Source organism: Colias croceus, chromosome 8, assembly GCF_905220415.1.
Source record: "Colias croceus chromosome 8, ilColCroc2.1".
NCBI lineage: Eukaryota > Metazoa > Arthropoda > Insecta > Lepidoptera > Pieridae > Colias > Colias croceus.
In genome coordinates this window covers 4,412,503-4,432,579 of record NC_059544.1, presented here as the reverse complement: position 1 = coordinate 4,432,579, position 20,077 = coordinate 4,412,503, and the positions used below count along the sequence as shown (strand labels likewise).

At 32.9% G+C, this 20,077-nt stretch overlaps 2 protein-coding genes across 2 annotated transcripts in view; one reads left to right on the top strand and one right to left on the bottom strand.

Moving 5' to 3' along the window:
• Positions 1 to 20,077, bottom strand: part of LOC123694113 (phospholipase A1-like) — a 39,455-nt gene that overhangs the window by 15,771 nt on the left and 3,607 nt on the right. The window contains exons 2-5 of the mRNA XM_045639432.1: positions 14,551 to 14,665; positions 14,027 to 14,172; positions 13,378 to 13,471; positions 12,568 to 12,719 (exon numbers count right to left, since the gene is read on the bottom strand). Of these exons, the coding sequence (XP_045495388.1) occupies positions 12,568 to 12,719; positions 13,378 to 13,471; positions 14,027 to 14,172; positions 14,551 to 14,665 (507 nt within the window). The remainder of the gene's footprint in view (positions 1 to 12,567; positions 12,720 to 13,377; positions 13,472 to 14,026; positions 14,173 to 14,550; positions 14,666 to 20,077) is intronic.
• Positions 2,714 to 12,273, top strand: LOC123694112 (aldehyde dehydrogenase X, mitochondrial-like). Its single transcript, XM_045639431.1, has 11 exons — positions 2,714 to 2,834; positions 5,467 to 5,571; positions 6,897 to 7,164; positions 8,377 to 8,493; positions 8,899 to 9,086; positions 9,637 to 9,739; positions 10,017 to 10,198; positions 10,462 to 10,626; positions 11,315 to 11,472; positions 11,806 to 11,880; positions 12,079 to 12,273. The coding sequence occupies exons 1-11, from the start codon at positions 2,805 to 2,807 to the stop codon at positions 12,152 to 12,154; spliced, it is 1,467 nt and encodes a 488-aa protein (XP_045495387.1). The 5' UTR covers positions 2,714 to 2,804; the 3' UTR covers positions 12,155 to 12,273.

Here is a 20,077-nt window from a genome sequence, read left to right as displayed (position 1 = left end):
AAATAGGCCTATAATTTGAGACTATATCCTTCTTCTCGGACTTATGTACGGGGACGACTTTAGCTTTCTTCCATTGAATTGGGAAAGTTCCAGACTTCAGCGACTTATTAAAAATTATTACCAGGGGGTCAACGAGGGCTGTCGCACAAGTAGATATAAAAATAGGCGGAATCCCATCAGGACCAGCACCTTTTTCGACATTCAGCGACTGTAACTTTTTAAGAATGCAGTCCCTATCAAGTGACGGTATTATTAAGCATTGGCTATTAGTTTCAATTGCATCTAGATGATAAGGAACACGAGAGACACTGTCATGAGCAGTTGTGTATGATGATAAAAAATACGAAGCAAAAAGATTACATATTGTTGTAGCATCTGATGAAGAAGTCTCGCTATCGCTCATAGTCAGGGGATAGGAACTGGTTCCACCGCGCTTTAACTTGATATAAGACCATAAGAGCTTTGGATTCTTCGATAGATTAGATTCTAATGAGTCCATATATTTTTTGTATAAGTCCTTTGCTAGTAATTGACATCTCTTTGTTATTAATTTGAATTCAATTTCATCCATTGGATTTTTGTACATCTTGTAACGCAATCTCAACTTATTCTTTTCTTTTAATGAACGTATCATTCCTTTATTAAACCATGGTGGATAACGAGTCGATGAGGTTTTACTGGTTGGAACATGCTTAGCTATGATCTCATTTAGCAAATCATATAGAATTTGAACCATGCTATCAACATCATTAGACCCACCAAGAACTTCACTCCAATTAAGACTATTCAGGTACTCTATAATTTTCTTATAATTTGCTTTGTAGAAATTACGTTTCAAGTTGTGTTTGTTGTAAGGTAGATTTAGTTCCTTTAAAAATATAAGTGTAATGTCAAGCGGAGGGTGAAGTACGTCAATGGATGTCAAAGTGAATAAGGGTTCACTTACTGAGCATGAAGATAAGGAAGAAAGGACAAGATCCAAAGTTCGACCAGAAATATTTTTTACACAGTTGAATTGGGACAGTTTACTAACATCAACAAATTCCAGAAATGTTTTGCACACATTAGGAAGAGATATATTAAGGGATCTAGAGGTCCAGTTTATTTTACCTAGATTGAAATCTCCTATTATGCATATTGGCATTTTTGTCGACTCAATGACTATATTGCAGTGCTCAATAAAATGTTCGATGGAGGACAGAGAAACAGGTGGAGGATGGTACACTGCACAGAAGATAACTTGATTTGAGACGTGATTAGAAGGCACATCAACAGTCACCCAGAGATCCTCACATCTACTTTCCCATCTATCGATACGGTAGGAGTTAAATTTCCTTAGAACAGCAATTAAGACTCCACCGCCATCTTTATTTGGGTGAAAACCTGACGTCTCCCTATCCCGCCTATAGATCACGTACCTATCATCAACCAGTTCAGAACTAAGTATATTGCTATTTAGCCAGGTTTCGGTTAGGATTATTATATCATAATCGGTACAGGAAATATTATTGTAAAAAGTGTTGGTTTTAGTTCTAAGGCCCCTGCAATTTTGGTAATAGATTTTTAAATTATTGAATTTTGTAGAGGTTAAGTCTCAATCATGGTTATAATAAAAGAAAAACTTACGATCTAGGTTCAGCTAAATTAATTTGCTAAGACTAACACTATTCTTGATCAATATATATTCAGCACCATCAGTTTTACGTACAAATATTTTACCATTTCTAACCCAGACGTATTTGTAACCCATTTCTTTAGCTTTAATTCTGGTCGCTGCATGAAGAGCCTTGTTGGCTGGCGAAAGGTGTTCCATTATGTAAACAGGAGACCTCTGTGTCTCACAGCCCAGATGAGTAGAGTTTAGTTTATCGTGAGGGTTGTTTTGGTTATACTTCAGAATCGAGGCAAGCAGCTGATCGCGCATCTTTGTTGACGTCAACTGAAACCACTATAGACCGTGGGCGAGAATTCGATTTATTGTTACATAAGAAACCTACATCATAACAAAACAAATCTACACTAATATTATAAAGAGGAAAACTTTGTTTGATTGTAATGAACAGGCTCATAAACTACTGGACCGATTTTAAAAATTCTTTCACCATTCAAAAGCTACATTATCCACGTACTCGTGGATTCCCTGGATAAAACTGGGATTTCCTGGATAAAACCTAGCCTATATTACAACAACAATACAACACAATACAATATAGGCTAGGTTTTATCCAGGAAATCCCACGGGAACGGGAACTATGCGGGTTTTTCATTGAAAACGGTAAGCTAGTAATGTAATATTTACATACTAATAATAGTATGTAACTGAATTGTAAAAAAATACAATTCGATTCCTGAATTGTATTAAAAAAAATACAATTCAGGAATCTTCCACCTGAATTGTATTTTTTTTTAACCTTCACCTATATAACTATGACAAACCCTAAATAAATTAAAAAAAAATATTGATTTAGGTACAGCTATCTCGGAGAGCGAAATTTTATAGTGAAATCTTAGGTACTTCAGTTGAAAACATGCTATGAAATATTAGTAAATTGTTAGGGAATAATATTGTAAAACTGTGCTAATATTAAAAAAAAAACACGTTATTCCTTTTCTATACTAAACCCTTCATGGTGCATTCAACCTCTTTGATAATGCATAATTTTTTAAATCTAGCAACACCAAAAATTAGCCGTCAAAATGTGATAGACCGGACGCTGAATTTCACGATCGTCTGCAGTCCACCCACGGCGTACCTTGAGTTGTTACGTGTTATTTGTGAGCGATACTAACAAATATAAGGCAAAATGGTTAAAGTCGATGTAAAATATACTAAGGTGAGTTAATTAGTGACCTAATTAATATTTACCTTAATAAATATCCGGCTTAGAAACATAATATAAGATATTAACACGTTATAATATTGGATTTAGTACGCGCGTCTGCGAAAATGCCGGGTAGATTTTCAGTAGGTACGATGAAGCTGTGATTTATTTTAATCACCTGCATACATTTTATGTGTAATTTTTATTTATTTATATTACAGCGTTATATTCGTACAGAAATAATGAAATAATAATTGTTTTGACCAGGGATACTTATAGGATTAGGTATCTCATTTGTTTTTATATCTACCTTTAATTTTTTTTTCGGCATGTATTTTGTACATCGGCTAAAAATTAAACAGTTCTTTTTAATTTTATTAGTTCCAAAATGGGATACAATATGTAATCTTCCACAAACCAAATTAAAAATAATAACAAGTGCAAATCGAAATCTGCTCTGAACAAAAACACGTGATAAGACTTATTTTTATAATCTTCCACATTTCTATGAATACCTACATTATATTTTACCTACTTATTGGTATTGTTGACATGTTAAAATATACCTAGGTAATTCGTATGGACACAGAAAATTTATTAAGCACATTTCGTAGTTCATTTGTGTAAGTAACTAGGAATAATAATATTTCACCCTGTATTAATTATAATCGGTAATTTCTTATTTACCAAAGACCGTGAACTCGTAAACCGTGGGGTCGGGTGTAAGTTTTTATCAAGCTGTAATTATTATCAGTACAAAATATAAAGCTGTTAACGTAACGGCACCAGTCTTGTACAGATTAAGGAAAAAAATCAAGTTTTTTGCAAATTTCTCATAGGTTTTTTAACTTTATTGGATATTGTTTTTGAATACCTTTAGTTCAATGTTAGTTTAACATAACCATTGTTAGAAAAAAGATTACAATGCATAAATAATAAAGTTATTTATAAATAAAAAAACCACTTTTTTGCACCAGTGTTGGACAGTTAAAATCTAATGATGGACACCCAGTTTTGGACAACATCCAGTTATGAACACCCAATTATGGACTTTACTTAAAGTTGTTTCTCCAGTTATTTACACTTGGAGAAGACTTATAGTTATCAATAAATTCTTGCAAATGATGATTGGAATACAATAAATCTGGGATGTATTCATAAAAAATAGTATTTATTAATTATTTTGCATACTTATAATATTTTAAACAGTCTTAATTTCCATTTTCTAGGCAAAAATTGGACAAAGGCATCGTTAAATAATCTGAGTTGTGTCCGTTAAGAAAAAACAATATGGGTTCTCAATAAGTCAGGGATGAAAAATATAACTAAAAAAAGTACTGCCACACATCCATCCATTTTGGGAACTCTTCTTCTTCGTCGTATCACTCTAGTCAGAGCGAAGGTGGTCAACATGAGGTTTGAAGGGTAGATGTTACCCGCTTCACGATGTTCCACCATATCTCTCTGTTTCCTGGCATTCCGCTACACTCGGGAACCGCCAATAGCAGCCTTAATCTGATCGATCCATCGATATGGATTCCAAATTGTAGCATGAGGCAAAAAGCTTCTTTTAAACTGTTGTCAAGATGGTGTGGATTAAATTTAAGCGTGTGTGCTGTATGGTGGTGGAATTTAGCAGCAGACAGCGATCCAAACAGTTCATCAGAGATGATAGATGCGTTACAATGCGCATAAGGATGCGATTTATCTACGCAGTGATAGAGAATGAAGCCAAGAACGAGTAGCACAGCACATAATGACCCATTGTTCTAAAATATATTCTTCATGTTCAGATATATATTGTGTTGTTGGACCCATTGAGCAGACCTTAGGACTTTTAACTGATAGTTTATTGTGCAAATTCATTCTTGGCACTTCAAATCCTTCAGCGGCTTTTGTTACTTTATCCCTATTATTAAGGGCATTGATTGCATTACCAATTTGTCGGGGAGTGTAATTTTAACAAAAAATATCAATGTCCATTATAGGAACCAAAGCAAATCCAGTCATGGACAATTGTTGTACAATATTGGAACCCTGTGTTCGAAATAGTCGTGATAGGTATATTATTAATCAGAAAGAAAAGACAATATAGAAAAGCGCATGTACTTAATATCTTAAAAAAAAGTTTAGTTTCGACATTTGTCCATAAATGGATATATCCATAGAATTAAATCCAGTTATGGACACTGACAAATTTTATTTAAACAACTTAACCTATCATGATACTAAATCGTGTAATATTTCGTACACTTAACTACTATAAATAAAAGTAATATCAAATTTTGCTAAGATTTATACAAAAATTCTTATAAACAAAATTGTGTCCTCACTTCCTTAAGGATTTCCTTAGTAAAACGGATTTCTTAGAAATGAGTCGCAGCAACTAAACATAAAGTTATGCCATCTTCAAACATTTTGACCGAATAAGATGAAGTGTCGTATTTTGATAGTTTATTAACCAAACTTATATTTTAAGTAATGCCAAATTATATAACGTTTATTTTGGTCTTATTATTTAAATTTTATATTTATTTTGTCCATTACTGGATGCTTGTCCACCACTGGTGCCGTTACCTTAAGTAATAAAAGCCGTAAAATTATTTAACAGACATATGCATAACTTGAGGTATTTTTAATACAGCTTTTCATCAACAATGAGTGGGTGGACGCAGTCAGCAAAAAGACTTTTCCAACCATAAATCCTCAGGATGAGACCATCATTGCCCAAGTCGCAGAGGCAGATAAGGTAAGTAAATATTACTACTATTTTTTTATAAAAAAAAATATTGCCCATAGGTATGATGGTACCTACGTCCGTAACATATTATGAAGATACAAGAATATAACTATGGAGTAAAGAATATGTACTGAATTTTAGAAATAGGAGCAGATGTTTCCAAGATTAGTGCGTTTAAGCAACACGCAACAGAGCATACAAAAGTAGATAGAATAGAGGTACCTAGAATTTTATTTTACATCACGCTTTTTAATTACACATTATAAAATGTCTCGAAATGCATTCGATCTGCGTGGTCACGAAGTCGTGTGATATATATAACTGACCCTATATTTTTGTCCAGAAGCTTAATTATCTTCGCTTGCGGGGGGTTTTTAAAATTGTAATTTTTAATCTTCCTATCTTGATTCTTCAACAGGTTGTCGCTATTGGTAGATATACCTACTTATTATAATAATAATAATTGATTAGAATCTGTGCTAAAGATTATTGTCAACCTTATCTGTAGTTGGAATGTCTTTTTCTTTATTAAATACTAGCTTCCGCCCGCGACTCCGTCCGCGCGGATGTCGGTCTTTGCGTGGATGGTTTATTTCTCCATTTTGAGTAACTCGGACAATGACATCTTATAAATATCTATTGGACCCAAATACGGCTAGGTCTATAATAATACGCAACGTGTGTTCGCGGTACCTACTACAGAACAACGTCTATGGATAACTGAAAACTTGAGATTAATTTTTTTTCTACGTATTTTTCCAGGATAAAAAGTATCCTATTTTACGCCCAGGATAATAAGGTATAATTATACCAAGTTTCATCGAAATCGAACCGGTAGTTTTCACGTGATGTCTTCACATACAGACAGACAGACAGACAGACAGACAGACAGACAGACAGACAAAAATTTTTTAATCACATATTTGGGTTTGGTATCGATCCAGTAACACCCCCTGCTAGTTATTTTTTCAATATTTTCAATGTACAGAATTGACCCTTCTACAGATTTATTATATGTATAGATTTAGAATAGTTAAAAAAAACTCCCCGTGTTCATTTTATAATAATTGTTAGTCTTTTTCGAATAAAATAGAATCCAATGTATTGGTCGAAAAGCACGCTGTAAATTCTGGAAGCCGGCTGGATTTCAGCAGATTTATTAGACCACTTTACGCGAACAAGAGAACTACTAGTAGGTACTACTACTAGTCGCAACTTAACTAATCTAACCAAGAGGGTAACAAAACCTAACCTTCGCTGTTGTGCCTTAACAAAAACGTTTTAAAAATTGCCGGTTTAGTCGAGCCGTTCTCGAGTTTTTACCATTATTTCAGGCAGACGTTGATCTAGCCGTAGCCGCAGCAAAAACCGCATTCCACCGGTACTCCCCGTGGCGTACAATGGACGCCTCTCAAAGAGGGATGCTCTTACTCAAATTAGCCGATTTAATAGATTCCCAAGCCAGATATTTAGCTGAACTAGAAACTTTAGACTGCGGTAAGCCAGTCAAAATAGCTGAAGAAGAAGTTTACTATTCATCCAGTGTTTTGAGGTATTACGCTGGAAAAGCCGACAAAATTTTGGGCAACACAATTCCTGCAGGTGAGACGAAATATTAATATACCTTATATCGTATTTTCTACCTAACCAAAAATATATGAGTCTCTATTTAATCATATTAGAAAAGAAGATATTATATATAATTTTAAAATATTTATTTCGTGACTATAAAACGATAATAACAACGGAACCTAAATTGTTTGAAACGGGTGATGACAAAGATAACATAAAATTAAATTAATGAAATTAAATTAAGATATTTATCGGTCAAACAATTTCTGGCTGCAAATAAAAATTTGTCGGTCTCTTATATGATCTATTATTATACAATAAGATAAACCTTGTTTTGCAAAAATTCTAATTTCGCCCGAAAAAAACAACAAATGATTTCATTCTAAATATAGACAAAAAAATCAATATTTGTATTAGCAAATTAAAGTTTTAAAATAAACTTTCTTTCTTAATATTTTCTTCCAAATCGGCAACATAATGCACTTTCACGTGACCATAATCGTATTTATCGTTACAATATTTGTGTTTACTATGTTGACCTCCACTATCACTGCCTTCATTACTAATTTTTGATAACAATACATGATTGTCATGTAAGAGTTGCTTTTAATTATGATACTCGTGTAAAACCATTACATGTGGACACATATTTGATTGCATAATCGTTCTTATGATTAGGAATCAATTAGGAATGCTGTTTAAATTATTTCCTACATAAAAAGGTGGGAATTTCAACGATTTACAGGACAACAACCCCAACCAATCTGATTTTCCATTTTGACTTGATAGAATATCAAATATTCTTGCAAACAAAGAAATAATAAAAAAATAAATATTGGTTAAGATGAAGAAGTTATAAATATTTTTAATAAAAATGAACGTATTTTTTCATCATCATCATCAGCCCATATACGTTCCCACTGCTGGGACACGGGCCTCCTATGAGGGTACAGGCCATAATCCACCGCGCTGGCCAAGTGCGTGTTGGCGGATGACACATGTCGTCGAACTTTTTAATTCTTCGACATGTCGGTTTCCTCACGATGTTTTCCTTCACCGTGAGCAGTGGTGCGATGTAACAACATGCGCAGATAAATTGAAAAATCAATTTATTTCCTGCGCGCTCGCCTGGTCTCGAACCCCGGACTTATCGATTCGAAGTCCGAGGTCTCACCACTGAGCCATCACTGCTCAACGTATTTTTTACTACTAGTATTTTTATAAAAATTGCATACATTTTAGATGGAGAAGTTTTGTCCATGACTTTAAAGGAGCCAGTCGGTGTTTGCGCGCAAATTATACCATGGAACTACCCAATTCCGATGTTGTCGTGGAAAATTGCACCAGCCTTGGCTGCAGGTAAGTACAGAATTAGAATAGTTAGTATAAAATAATGTTTATGCGTAAATTAGGAGCATAGTTACGGAAATTGTTCATGAGGTTTAATGCTTTCGAAAAAAGTTTTTAGAAATTTAAAAAATTGATTTACATCATGTGCAGTCTGATACGTAACGTGTAGCTTATCGCAATATTTCTTCAAAATTAATAATTCTATCTCTGGCTCAATCAAAATCTATACTTTCTAGATTACATTCGTTTACTTATAAAAATCTAATCTGAATATTTAATTATACTTTCACCAGTACAAAAGGTTCCAACATAATATTTCGCGCGATCCTAACTATCTATTCTTTCCACGACAAACGCTTTATTATTTCCTTCGTCACCACACGGGAAAGCTATACGAAAGTATTTAACTTCCAGGGTGCACCATAATAGTAAAGCCAGCGGAACAAACGCCGCTCACAGCGCTAGCAGTGGCCGCGCTGATTAAGGAAGCCGGTTTCCCCCCCGGCGTGGTTAACATCCTGCCAGGGTACGGACCCACCGCTGGAGCAGCTCTTACACATCACCCGGATGTCGATAAAGTTGCCTTCACTGGCTCCACTGAGGTGATGTTTGTTTAATTCTTAATTTGTGATCCGTCTTATTAGTAATATGGCCGAAATAAGTCTACGAAACAATCCGAATATTTATATACTTTTGTTATGAATCAAGACTTCTGATTACTACCGACATTTGAATAATCGTCTTTCCGATCGATTTATCCGTCGATTTATTTATATAAATCCTAAAATTGTACTCTTTGCTTAATTCTTCTTATTTTCAATCAATTTTCTGACCTGTCAAAGAATATTGGTCTGACTTGCTCGCTGCGATTACTCGTCTTACTCGACGCTGCCTATTTGTCTATTAGTTTCACGAAGGTGCTCATCACGTACTTCATATATCTACAAAGGTTTAACAATGTCATTTAGATGCGTTAAGTATCCTTGGTATCTAACAAGCTGATATAAATAAATGTGTATGTTTGAAGATTTATCATACGTCTAGAACAAGAAACTTAAACTCGAACTCTTTCATCTTTTTCATTCATGTAAACTTTTACATAAATAATTTATTGACTTATTTTTCAAGTAGATAATAAAATAAAAATTCCAGGTGGGTCGTTTAATTCTTGGAGCAGCGCCGGCTGCCAATCTTAAGAGGGTCACCTTGGAACTTGGTGGAAAGAGCCCTCTAGTAGTCTTCAATGACGCAGACGGTATGTACCTACCTACTATAAATTAGCTTAATGTTTAAATTGTCTTCTATTTTGGTTGTTGTGTATTCTAAAAATAAGTTGTCCCCACTACATAACATTTTATAAACGTGAAAGTAACTCAAATTACATTTAAATTAAAATATTAACAATTTATATAAGTCCATTTCCTTGTTGCGTATCTATTATGTAAATAAAATTATTTACAATAAAGATTCATGTTTCTATATTACTTATGTAAATAAAATTTCTTTTTTTAAATAAAGATTTATGTTTCTAGTTGAAACAGCTGCGCAAATAGCCCACGCGGCCGCATTTGCAAATGGTGGACAGTGTTGTTGTGCTGGGACGAGAACATTCGTACAATCCGGTATTTACGATCAATTCATTCAAAAAGCCGCTGAAATCGCCAAAAATAGATCCGTTGGAAATCCCTTCGACGATGTACAACAAGGTCCCCAGGTAAATATTTCAATTTGATAAATGTTTGTTTTTTCGTACTAGAACAGTGGATCCCTCTGCTGTTTATTTCTTGAAATATATATTTTTTCTTTTTTTATATCTAGTACTAAATAATTGGATTAAAAAATAGCCAAATGTGTACTGCTATAATTAATATAAATTATGTATTAGAATTTTAATCTATTTACGTTTTATAATTCGATTATGAACCATGCTTGGTTGATTACTGGAATTTTTTTTAAATAATAAAATTAAAATTACAGATCGACAAAGAGATGTACACAAAAGTACTTGGGTACATCAAAGCTGGTAAGGATGAAGGCGCGAAATGTTTGGCCGGAGGAGACAAACTTGGAGACAAAGGATACTACATCAAGCCCACTGTTTTCGCTGATGTTAAAGATAATATGAAGATTGCTCGCGAAGAGGTGAGTAAAATTACAAAAAAAAGGTTTATTTCCTTCCACATATATACGTAGGTATTATAAAGTAGGAGTTCTTGCATACACGTTTGTATGTTACCGTAGCAGTAAACTACCTACCAAATAATAATTAGAACATAGAAAAAACAATATAGGTATGTACTTAGTTTTACAAAAGATGTTCCTAAGTTTGTAAATGTTATTATATTAATTATGTTGTGTATTGAAATATGACGTATCACTCAAAGACTATATTTAAACAAGTGATATGAGATAAGATAGAAAACGAATTGTGTACAAACAGGATGATTACGCCGAGCGAGGGGTCAGTAGCATTTGGCTATTATTATATTGTTTGGATATACGCACCAATCAAAATAATCTACCATAGTGAAATGTATGACTATAATTTTAGAATTTCTTAGAAATTTTTGTTTTTCACAAGACTTAACAAAAGTCAATGCGACATGCTAAGCTATTTCCTATCATTGCAAAAATGTACATGGTGATTATTCTCTCAAGAAATGTAAGCAGGCCTGATGCATGCATGTTTTTGGGTTCAATGATATTCTATATCACGATTTTTTCCTTCACTGTCAATAGAGAAGTGGGAATATAGAAGCATAATCAACTTTAAAATGTAAATTAAATTTGAAGTATTTTAATACCTAGTAATTTTTTACCAATTATACAGATCTTCGGGCCAGTTCAAAGTATACTAAAGTTCGAAACGTTCGAAGAAGTTATAGATCGCGCGAACGACTCCAACTACGGTCTGGGATCTGGAGTCATCACCAATGACATCACTACAGCTCTGAGCTTTGCGAAATATATGCGAACTGGCTCTGTATGGTAAGTTTTCTTTTAATACTTCTTAAGGCTAGAAATCTGTAATATCTCTTATTAGAAGGTCTAAAGATTAGATTCAGGAATTAAACATATTCAATTCGACGTGGATGCCTATTATATGTTCATTCACAACTGGAAACATATTTTTTTCCTAACTTTTACGTCATTTCTCTCCATATACTTAAGCCGTTCTGTTTTACCAAAACATGAAAAAAAATGCAAATTGGTCAAGTGAGGTGTTCTCGGGTTTTGCATGTGGATCAGTTTTATTTTAATTTATTTAGGTACAGTATTAGTAAAGGAATACTACTGACTGTTATATTTCATTATTTTCAGGGTTAACACGTACGACCATGTCACCAGCCAAACACCTTTCGGTGGATTTAAGGACTCTGGATTGGGAAGAGAATTGTAAGTTTCGATTAATTTCTTTCGATTAATTTGTTAGTTACTTTACTAATTATTAATTAATTATTGGACATGCATGGCCTCAAAATCTCTCTTGTAACATTTTTTTGATGAAGATTTTTTTTTGTTTGTGAAAATATCAATACCCATTAGAATATGTTTCGCATACACTTTAAAGTTAAATCAATTTTTATTTTTCAGGGGTGAAGATGGTATTTCTCAATACCTGGAAACTAAGACTGTAACAATGGCGCTACCGAAGAAACCTCAACTATAATTCAATTCGTATTATAATCGAACTTCTATTTGATACATGTTATATTTCTTTCATAATATCGGAAACAATTTATACCATGTTATAAATTTTTGTTATCAATTAAAATGTTTATTTTCTTATATTAAGTATTTCTTTTTAATAATCTCAACGACTTGTTACGGTATGGAGAAAGGTCTAAGAACATTTACCAAAATCTAATAAAATGAATATATACTACGATTATATTATTTTTAAGATAAGTATAATGTTTTGATAAATTAATCAATACAACAATAATTATTAGGTAATAAACGTTACATTATCTTCTTTTATCAGATCCTAAATCGACGCTTAGCATACTATTTACACCTATCTAGTTATATTTTAATAATAATTCACGAAATTTTAGAGATTAACACCTTATTAACACTTACCGACAATCTTATACTGCTTCTTAGTGAGATGTGCAGACATCATCCCACAAACATGGGCGCCAAGGGAATGTCCGACGCATGTTATCATTTTAGCAAGCGCACCATTCTGAGTTAGGAACGAATAAAATTGAGCAGTACATTGAGCTGCTAACCTAAAAATATTAGAATATCAGTTAAAAAATTAATGTATGAGAGTCAATTGAACTCGATATTATCCGACATTCTGTATGAAGCTAGGAATATAGCTATCACAATAGCACATCATTGTGCTTTTTTCTTTTGCAAATGCATGTAGAGATATAAGTACTTCTTTAAAAAAATTATACCTATACAAAATTGTCCACTGCTGCAATCTGACATAATTACATGTCAGATTTATATTTGGAATGGCTTATTTCGATTAAAGTTTAATTTAGGATAAAATATGATGGAAGAATTCTTGACACGGTCTATGAATATAAGCGTCGAACCGTTAACAAATATCAGCATCAAGTAATTACTTATGGAATTTTTTTATGTAAACTTTTGTATGGAAACTTGCAACATTTACAAATACAGACAAAAATGCTCATAAAATAAAAACTACTGAGCCTATCTGAATAAAATTTTTATGGGACCAATTCGACACCATCCCGCATCGAACAACAAAAGAATCACGTAAATCGGTTCAGAAACCTCGGAGTAATCGGTGTACATACATAAAAAAAAAACATAGCAGCTGAATTGATAACCTCCTCCTTTTTTTGAAGTCGGTTAATGATGATCAAGAACAAATTAATTAATAAATAGTTCAATAAATGAGAAAGTTACCTCATGTTTGCTAGAGCAGATAAATAGCACGGAAACCTGGACAGCGCCGACCAGTCCACCATAAAAACATTGTAATCTTTGCGCCACAAGTATGCTAAAATAATTAAAACTCATCTTAATATAATATACGTATACGAAATTATTAAAACCTTACTTAATAATAAATCTTATGACATTACAACATACATTAAAATTTTAAACCTTGTACCATCTAACTGCTGCGTTTATCAACAAAAGCATAACAGTTAAAAACTATTATGGGCGATAAAATAAGCCACAATTATACCGGTGCATTCAATTTAACTTTCACATGATATTTTACTCACAGACAATAGTCTTGTATAGGATTAACTTATTATTACCACGGTAAACAGAGACTTCTACTAGTGAAAGTCCTGAGAATAAATTAAATATTGGATTATTTGCATGTTTTATGATTACTCTTAAATTTGTTACACTATTAAAGCCTAGACTCACCAAACATCACCATTGTATATTACAAAAATTGTTAAAACCATTTAAAACGATTTCGAAAAAGGCAAAGAAAGTAGAATATCTTACAATGTATTTGTCTATCGTAATAAATCTGCTTTAAAATCAGAGTTCGTTCAAAAATCGTGTACAGAATATCTATTATCTTTAAACTTACCGTCACGTAGAAAAGACATAGGTGTTTTCGCATGAGTACCATTAAATCCATGTATTATGAAAACGTTCTTCCTTGTTAGTTTCCATCCTAGTTTCGGTAAGAGATGTATATGTTTCACATTTATCCTCTGGTTCACTGGACGTTCCCTGCTCACGAAACACTGATTACATTATTAAATCCATTTATCTATAGAGAACAACTACAAACAATACATTTCGTTTGTAAAATAGGTAGGACTGTGTCTTTGGTTCACACATTTTATAAATTATGAACAGTTGCTTCTATTTGGATTATAACGTTGCTTAAAATAAATGTATCATAAACATGGTAAGCTGCTGCATGGCATGCAGCATCGTTGGTGGATTGAGCACTGATGACTTTCCAGGTACGTAAAAGCATCAGTCATCTACTGTATAAATCCAATTCGATTATTAATTACGTTTTCATAACTGACTATATAGATATTTTTAGGGAAAATTGTATTCTTAACTTAAATATTTTAACAATGTACCAGTTATACTTACGGGGTAAACAAATGAAATTCAATCTCACTATCGGGGCACTTCCATTCCCTCTTCATGACACACCGAAAATAGCGGAAGTCTAGCATTGACATCATGTCACCTTCGACATCTGAGGCTGAAATTACATTCTCATCAGGTACTTATACTCATGAATAAATATTTTTAACATCTACATGTATAATAACCTAGAAGAAGATATAAGTCTTTATTTCCTTTAGTAAGGAAGTTTAGAATTTAATGCGTCAGTTTAGCCCCTGCAACGCATATAATCTCGGCAAAGATAGGTATGTGTCGCCAATTATGCGTATCGAGCATATAGATAAAAGGAAGAAATACTTTTAAACTGATTAAATCAATATAAAAAATGCAGAAAAATTAAACAAAATTTTATTGTGCTCAATCCTCCTTATTTTAATTTAAAATTCAAATAAAATTTATCTTAAACCTAGATTCAGTTTTATTTACAGAATACAAAAAAAACTCATTAATAACCGAGATTGTAGTTTTTTTAATTACAACTTTCACAGACGTTCGTTATATTAACTGTTTTTCAAATTATATTTTGGTTTCAACCTTGAATATGATGGAAAATTCCATACCCCTACCACTACTCTCAAAACAGGAGACCTAAATAATTGATGTCTGGGTCACTGACCACTGCCATTGCACTCATTTTGGCGATCTTGACAGTGGAATATTTTCAATTGGGCTTGGGTTAATCTTTTAATTTATAAGCAACTAGCTTACCGCCCGCGGCTTCGCCCGCTGTGTCTAAAACCTAATAAATGATATACCTACTAAAACCTTCCTCTTGAATCACTCTATCTATTAAAAAAACCGCATCAAAATCCGTTGCGTAGTTTTTAAAGATTTAAGCATACAAAGGGACGTGTAGGGACAGAGAAAGCGACTTTGTTTTTATACTATGTAGTGATTATGAAGCTTAAAAAAATTATGAAAGCTATCAAATATCTATATATCATATAGGTATGTGCACAATTTATGTTTTATTGGAAAATGTTGCCGTTAAACAACTTTCACTGATAATCCTGTAGATAGTTCTACCTCAGGTAACTATAGCGAAGAATATCATATTTCTTATATACATGTATTTCCTAGGAAACTTTATGAATCTAATTTAATTTAAACTCAATACCTAGTTACATTTAGTTACTATCAGCGACAAATTTTGAACAACCGCACAAATTGGATTTTTTGCGACCAACTTTTTATGTTTAAAAATACACGTAGATATCTATAATCCATATACTAATATTATAAATGCGAAAGTAACTCTGTCTGTCTGTCTGTCTGTTACTCAATCACGCCTTAACTACTGAACCAATTTGCATGAAATTTGGTATAGAGATATTTTGATATCCGAGATAGGACATAGGCTACTTTTTACCCCGGGACATAGGATAGGTTTTATCCCGGAAATCCCACGGGAACGGGAACTATGCGGGTTTTTCTTTGACTGCGCGTGCGAAGCCGCGGGTGGAAAGCTAGTCCCGAATAATTTAACAAACTACCAATGAAATCGATTCAATTGTTTCTCATATTAGTTTAAAACAACAGACACTTTAAAATTAAAACAGACAATCCTTTACCTACTGTTGCGATGATTTAGATTGAATTAGTTATTAATTCAGGCACATGGCCTATCTACGAGAAATAATCAAGCAAAACAAATTTAAAATATTTTATTATTACCTACGGACATATTTAAGCAAAACACATCTATAGGTATAATAAATCTGTAAATCTGTACATTGGAAATATTAAAAAAATAAATAGCAGTGTTACTGGATCGATATACCAAACCCAAATATGTGATTAAAAAATTTTTTGTCTGTCTGTCTGTATGTGAAGGCATCACGGGAAAACTGACGGTTCGATTTCGATGAAACTTGGTATAATAATTATACCTTATTGTCCTGGGCATAAAATAGGATACTTTTTATTCTGGGAAAATACCTAGAAAAAAAATCAAACGTTGCGTTACCCGCAGTGGATTCTTTTTTTTATAATTTTATAAGATGTCATTGTCAGAGTTACTCAAAATGGAGAAATAAACCATCCACGCGAAGACGGACATCCGCGCGGACGGAGTCGCGGGCGGAAGCTAGTTGAAAACAATTTATGTATTATGACTATGAATTTGCATTAGGTAGCTATCTAAAATGAAATCACTTATGTGAATAATTATTGGTGTACAACTACATTTAAAAAAAAACTGTCTTCGATTTGGTTCTATTCTACATATTAATATCTTAGATATAAGAATAATATTGTAATTATATTATATGGGGACAGTTTAAATATAAATAATAAGGATATTGATGTAGGATTTAAAAAAATGTTAGATATTAGTAGTAAGACTAAATGTAAATTTATGTTGTGTACATTGCCATACCTACCTGGTTTAACACAGGAACAAAATAGATTAATTCATAATATGAATTTAAAATTGTATAACCTAACAAATCATCATTGTGATGCATTTATTTACTTTGACATTAACTTATGTATTAAATCTTTTACTCTGACAAGGAATACAGTGTATCTGCCATCTAGATATAAGCGTGAACTTGCTATGTTAATAGCATATAATATTAACCAGTCTGGTACATGTTCGGTATCAGACCATCAATCTACTATATTTTTATGTAGTAGTAATTATATTATACATCAACCTAGGTTAAGTGTTGACAGACAATCTAGCCCTAAGCTAGATTTAAACTAGTATATAAGACAACAGCTAAGCAGTCTTTTTCCATTGTGCATCAAAATATTCAAGGCTTGGCTAGCAAATTGTTAGAAATAGAATTGTTTCTGAATGATAACAATATTAAAATATTTTGTGTAACAGAACATTGGCTTAAACAATGTCAGTCGTTAGTAAATATTGAAAATTACAAATTAAAAAGTATATACTTTAGGACGCAGGCTATTCACGGAGGTTCTGTTATTTTTGTACATGATAGTGTAAAATGTAAAGAACGAACTGACATTGTTGGTCTTTCTGTAGAACGGACCATTGAACTGTCCTGTGTGGAGCTGGAGCGATATATTATTGTTTGCGTTTATAGACCCCCTTCCAGTGACTATAATATGTTTGAGAAAGTCATGGAAGAAATATTAAAGCGTCTAAGCAGGAGTAAAAAAAAAGTTATAGTATGTGGTGATTTTAATATTGATTTACTTTTACAAACACAAACGGCTACACGAATTGTTAATTTATTTCAGTCATTTAATCTATATAAACTTTTTAACGAACCCACACGAATTACACCTACTTCTGCAACCTGTATTGATAATATATACTGTGACTGCATCTGTTTAGAGAAAAATATTCTCAATACATTGACTTCGGATCACTGTGGCCAGAAAGTAGTTTTTGAATGGGATTGCATACCTACATTTAAAAGGATTAATGTTAGGCCTATAAGTAAAAAAGGCATTAATAAATTTAGAGATAATATTAATAAAAACCTGCCCGTACTGAATGATCAATCCTGTAATAATAATCCTTGTGAAATGTTTAAAAATCTTTTCAATTTAGTTCATAATGAATTTGAAAAAATATTTAAAGTTAAATCTTTAAATATTACCAAGGATTTACCATTTAGTAAATGGGCGACATCTAGCATACATAGGTGTAGGATCGTTCTTTATGAGTTATATGGTATGAAGCAATATAATAAAGACCCATCTTTTCTTAGTTATGTTAGAAATTACTCAAAAAATTTTAAAAAAGTTTGTTTTACTGCAAAGCGTTTGTATATCAAAGAAAAAATACGCGACTCTGATAATAAAGTTAAAACAGTCTGGTCTATTATTAATGGTGAAATGGGTAAAAGCAAATCAAGTAATACCATAAAACTTGTATATAATGACAGGGTTATTGACAAAAGTGCTGATGTTGCGCTTGCTTTTGAAGAATTCTTCAGTAGTGTCCCTGCTACTATTACTAATAGTTTAAATTCGTCTTCAGCACTTGCAGAAACCTTTTTGAGGGACCATGTTGCGGGGTGCAGTACATTATTTGAATTACGACACGTAACTGCTAGTGATATTGTTACTGCCTTTAAGACGCTTAATCTAAAAAATACTTGTGATCTTTGGGGAATGTCCGTAAATTTAGTTAATAATATAATAGAAAATATTGCGAAAAATTTAGCTTTCATATTTAATAAGTGTTGTGACTATGGTACATTTCCTAATTTACTAAAGCTTAGTAAAGTTATACCTCTATTTAAGAAGGGCGATCAAGAAGACTGTAACAATTATAGACCTATCTCTATTTTACCAACATTAAGTAAGGTATTCGAGAGGTTGATATTAAACCAATTGAGTAGTCATTTTGCATCTAATAATTTACTGCACACCAAACAGTTTGGTTTCACAAAGGGGCGCTCAACCACAGATGCTGGAGTTGCACTTCTAACACATATTTATAAAGCATGGGAAAACTCAAAAAATGCTCTGGGGATATTTTGTGACCTCTCCAAGGCATTTGACTGCGTTGAACATTGTACTTTGTTACGTAAACTTAATCACTATGGAATTACAGGAAAAGCCCAGAACCTCATAGCGTCATACCTGCATGATAGGATACAGACTGTAGTTGTTAATGGAGAACGTTCTAGCGGTGCGTCAATTAACATTGGTGTTCCACAGGGGTCCATTTTAGGTCCCTTCTTGTTCTTGGTATATATCAATGATCTTCCCTATTATTTGCAGGATAGGTGTGAAATAGTTCTGTTTGCAGATGATACCTCATTAATTTTTAATGTGGATAGGCATGACCCAAATGTTGACGAAGTGAACAGTGCTCTTTTACACATATCTGAATGGTTTACTGCCAATAATTTATTATTAAATGCCAAAAAAACCACTTGTGTTGAATTTTTACTTCCTAATGTAAAAAAGTTGAACAGAGATATTACCTTGAACGGGGAGGTATTGCATCCTACTGAGTCTACTGTATTTCTAGGGTTAACATTGGATGAGAAACTACAGTGGGGAGCCCATGTCAACACTGCTGCAGGTAAGCTCAGTTCAGCTGCATATGCAGTCCTAAAAATAAGGCATCTCACCGATGAAGATACGGCTAGATTGGTTTATTTCAGCTACTTTCATAGCATTATGTCCTATGGAATTCTACTGTGGGGCAAGGCTGCAGATATAGAAACTATATTTATCTTACAGAAAAGAGCCATTCGCTCTATATATAATTTACGTGCTCGGGACTCACTAAGAGATCATTTTAAGAATACTGGTATCCTTACTGTACCATCACAGTATATATTTAATAATATTTTGCATGTTCACAAAAACGCCGACTTACACACAAGAGTAGGAGATAGACACGATTATGGCACAAGGAACAGGAATAGAATTGAAATGCCATTTTTCCGATTAGCTAAAGTTAAAAATTCATTTATGGGTCAAGGTATACGCTTATACAATAGAATTCCTCTCAATATTAAATAGTTTAGTAATTCTAAATCCCACCAAAAAC

Bases quoted from the DNA above. Each gene is read 5' to 3' on its own strand.
- LOC123694112 (XM_045639431.1), top strand. From the start codon at position 2,805: ATGGTTAAAGTCGATGTAAAATATACTAAG. The intron at 9,740-10,016 runs GTATGTACCTAC...TTATGTTTCTAG, and splicing joins AGTCTTCAATGACGCAGACG to TTGAAACAGCTGCGCAAATA. The intron at 11,473-11,805 runs GTAAGTTTTCTT...CATTATTTTCAG, and splicing joins ATGCGAACTGGCTCTGTATG to GGTTAACACGTACGACCATG.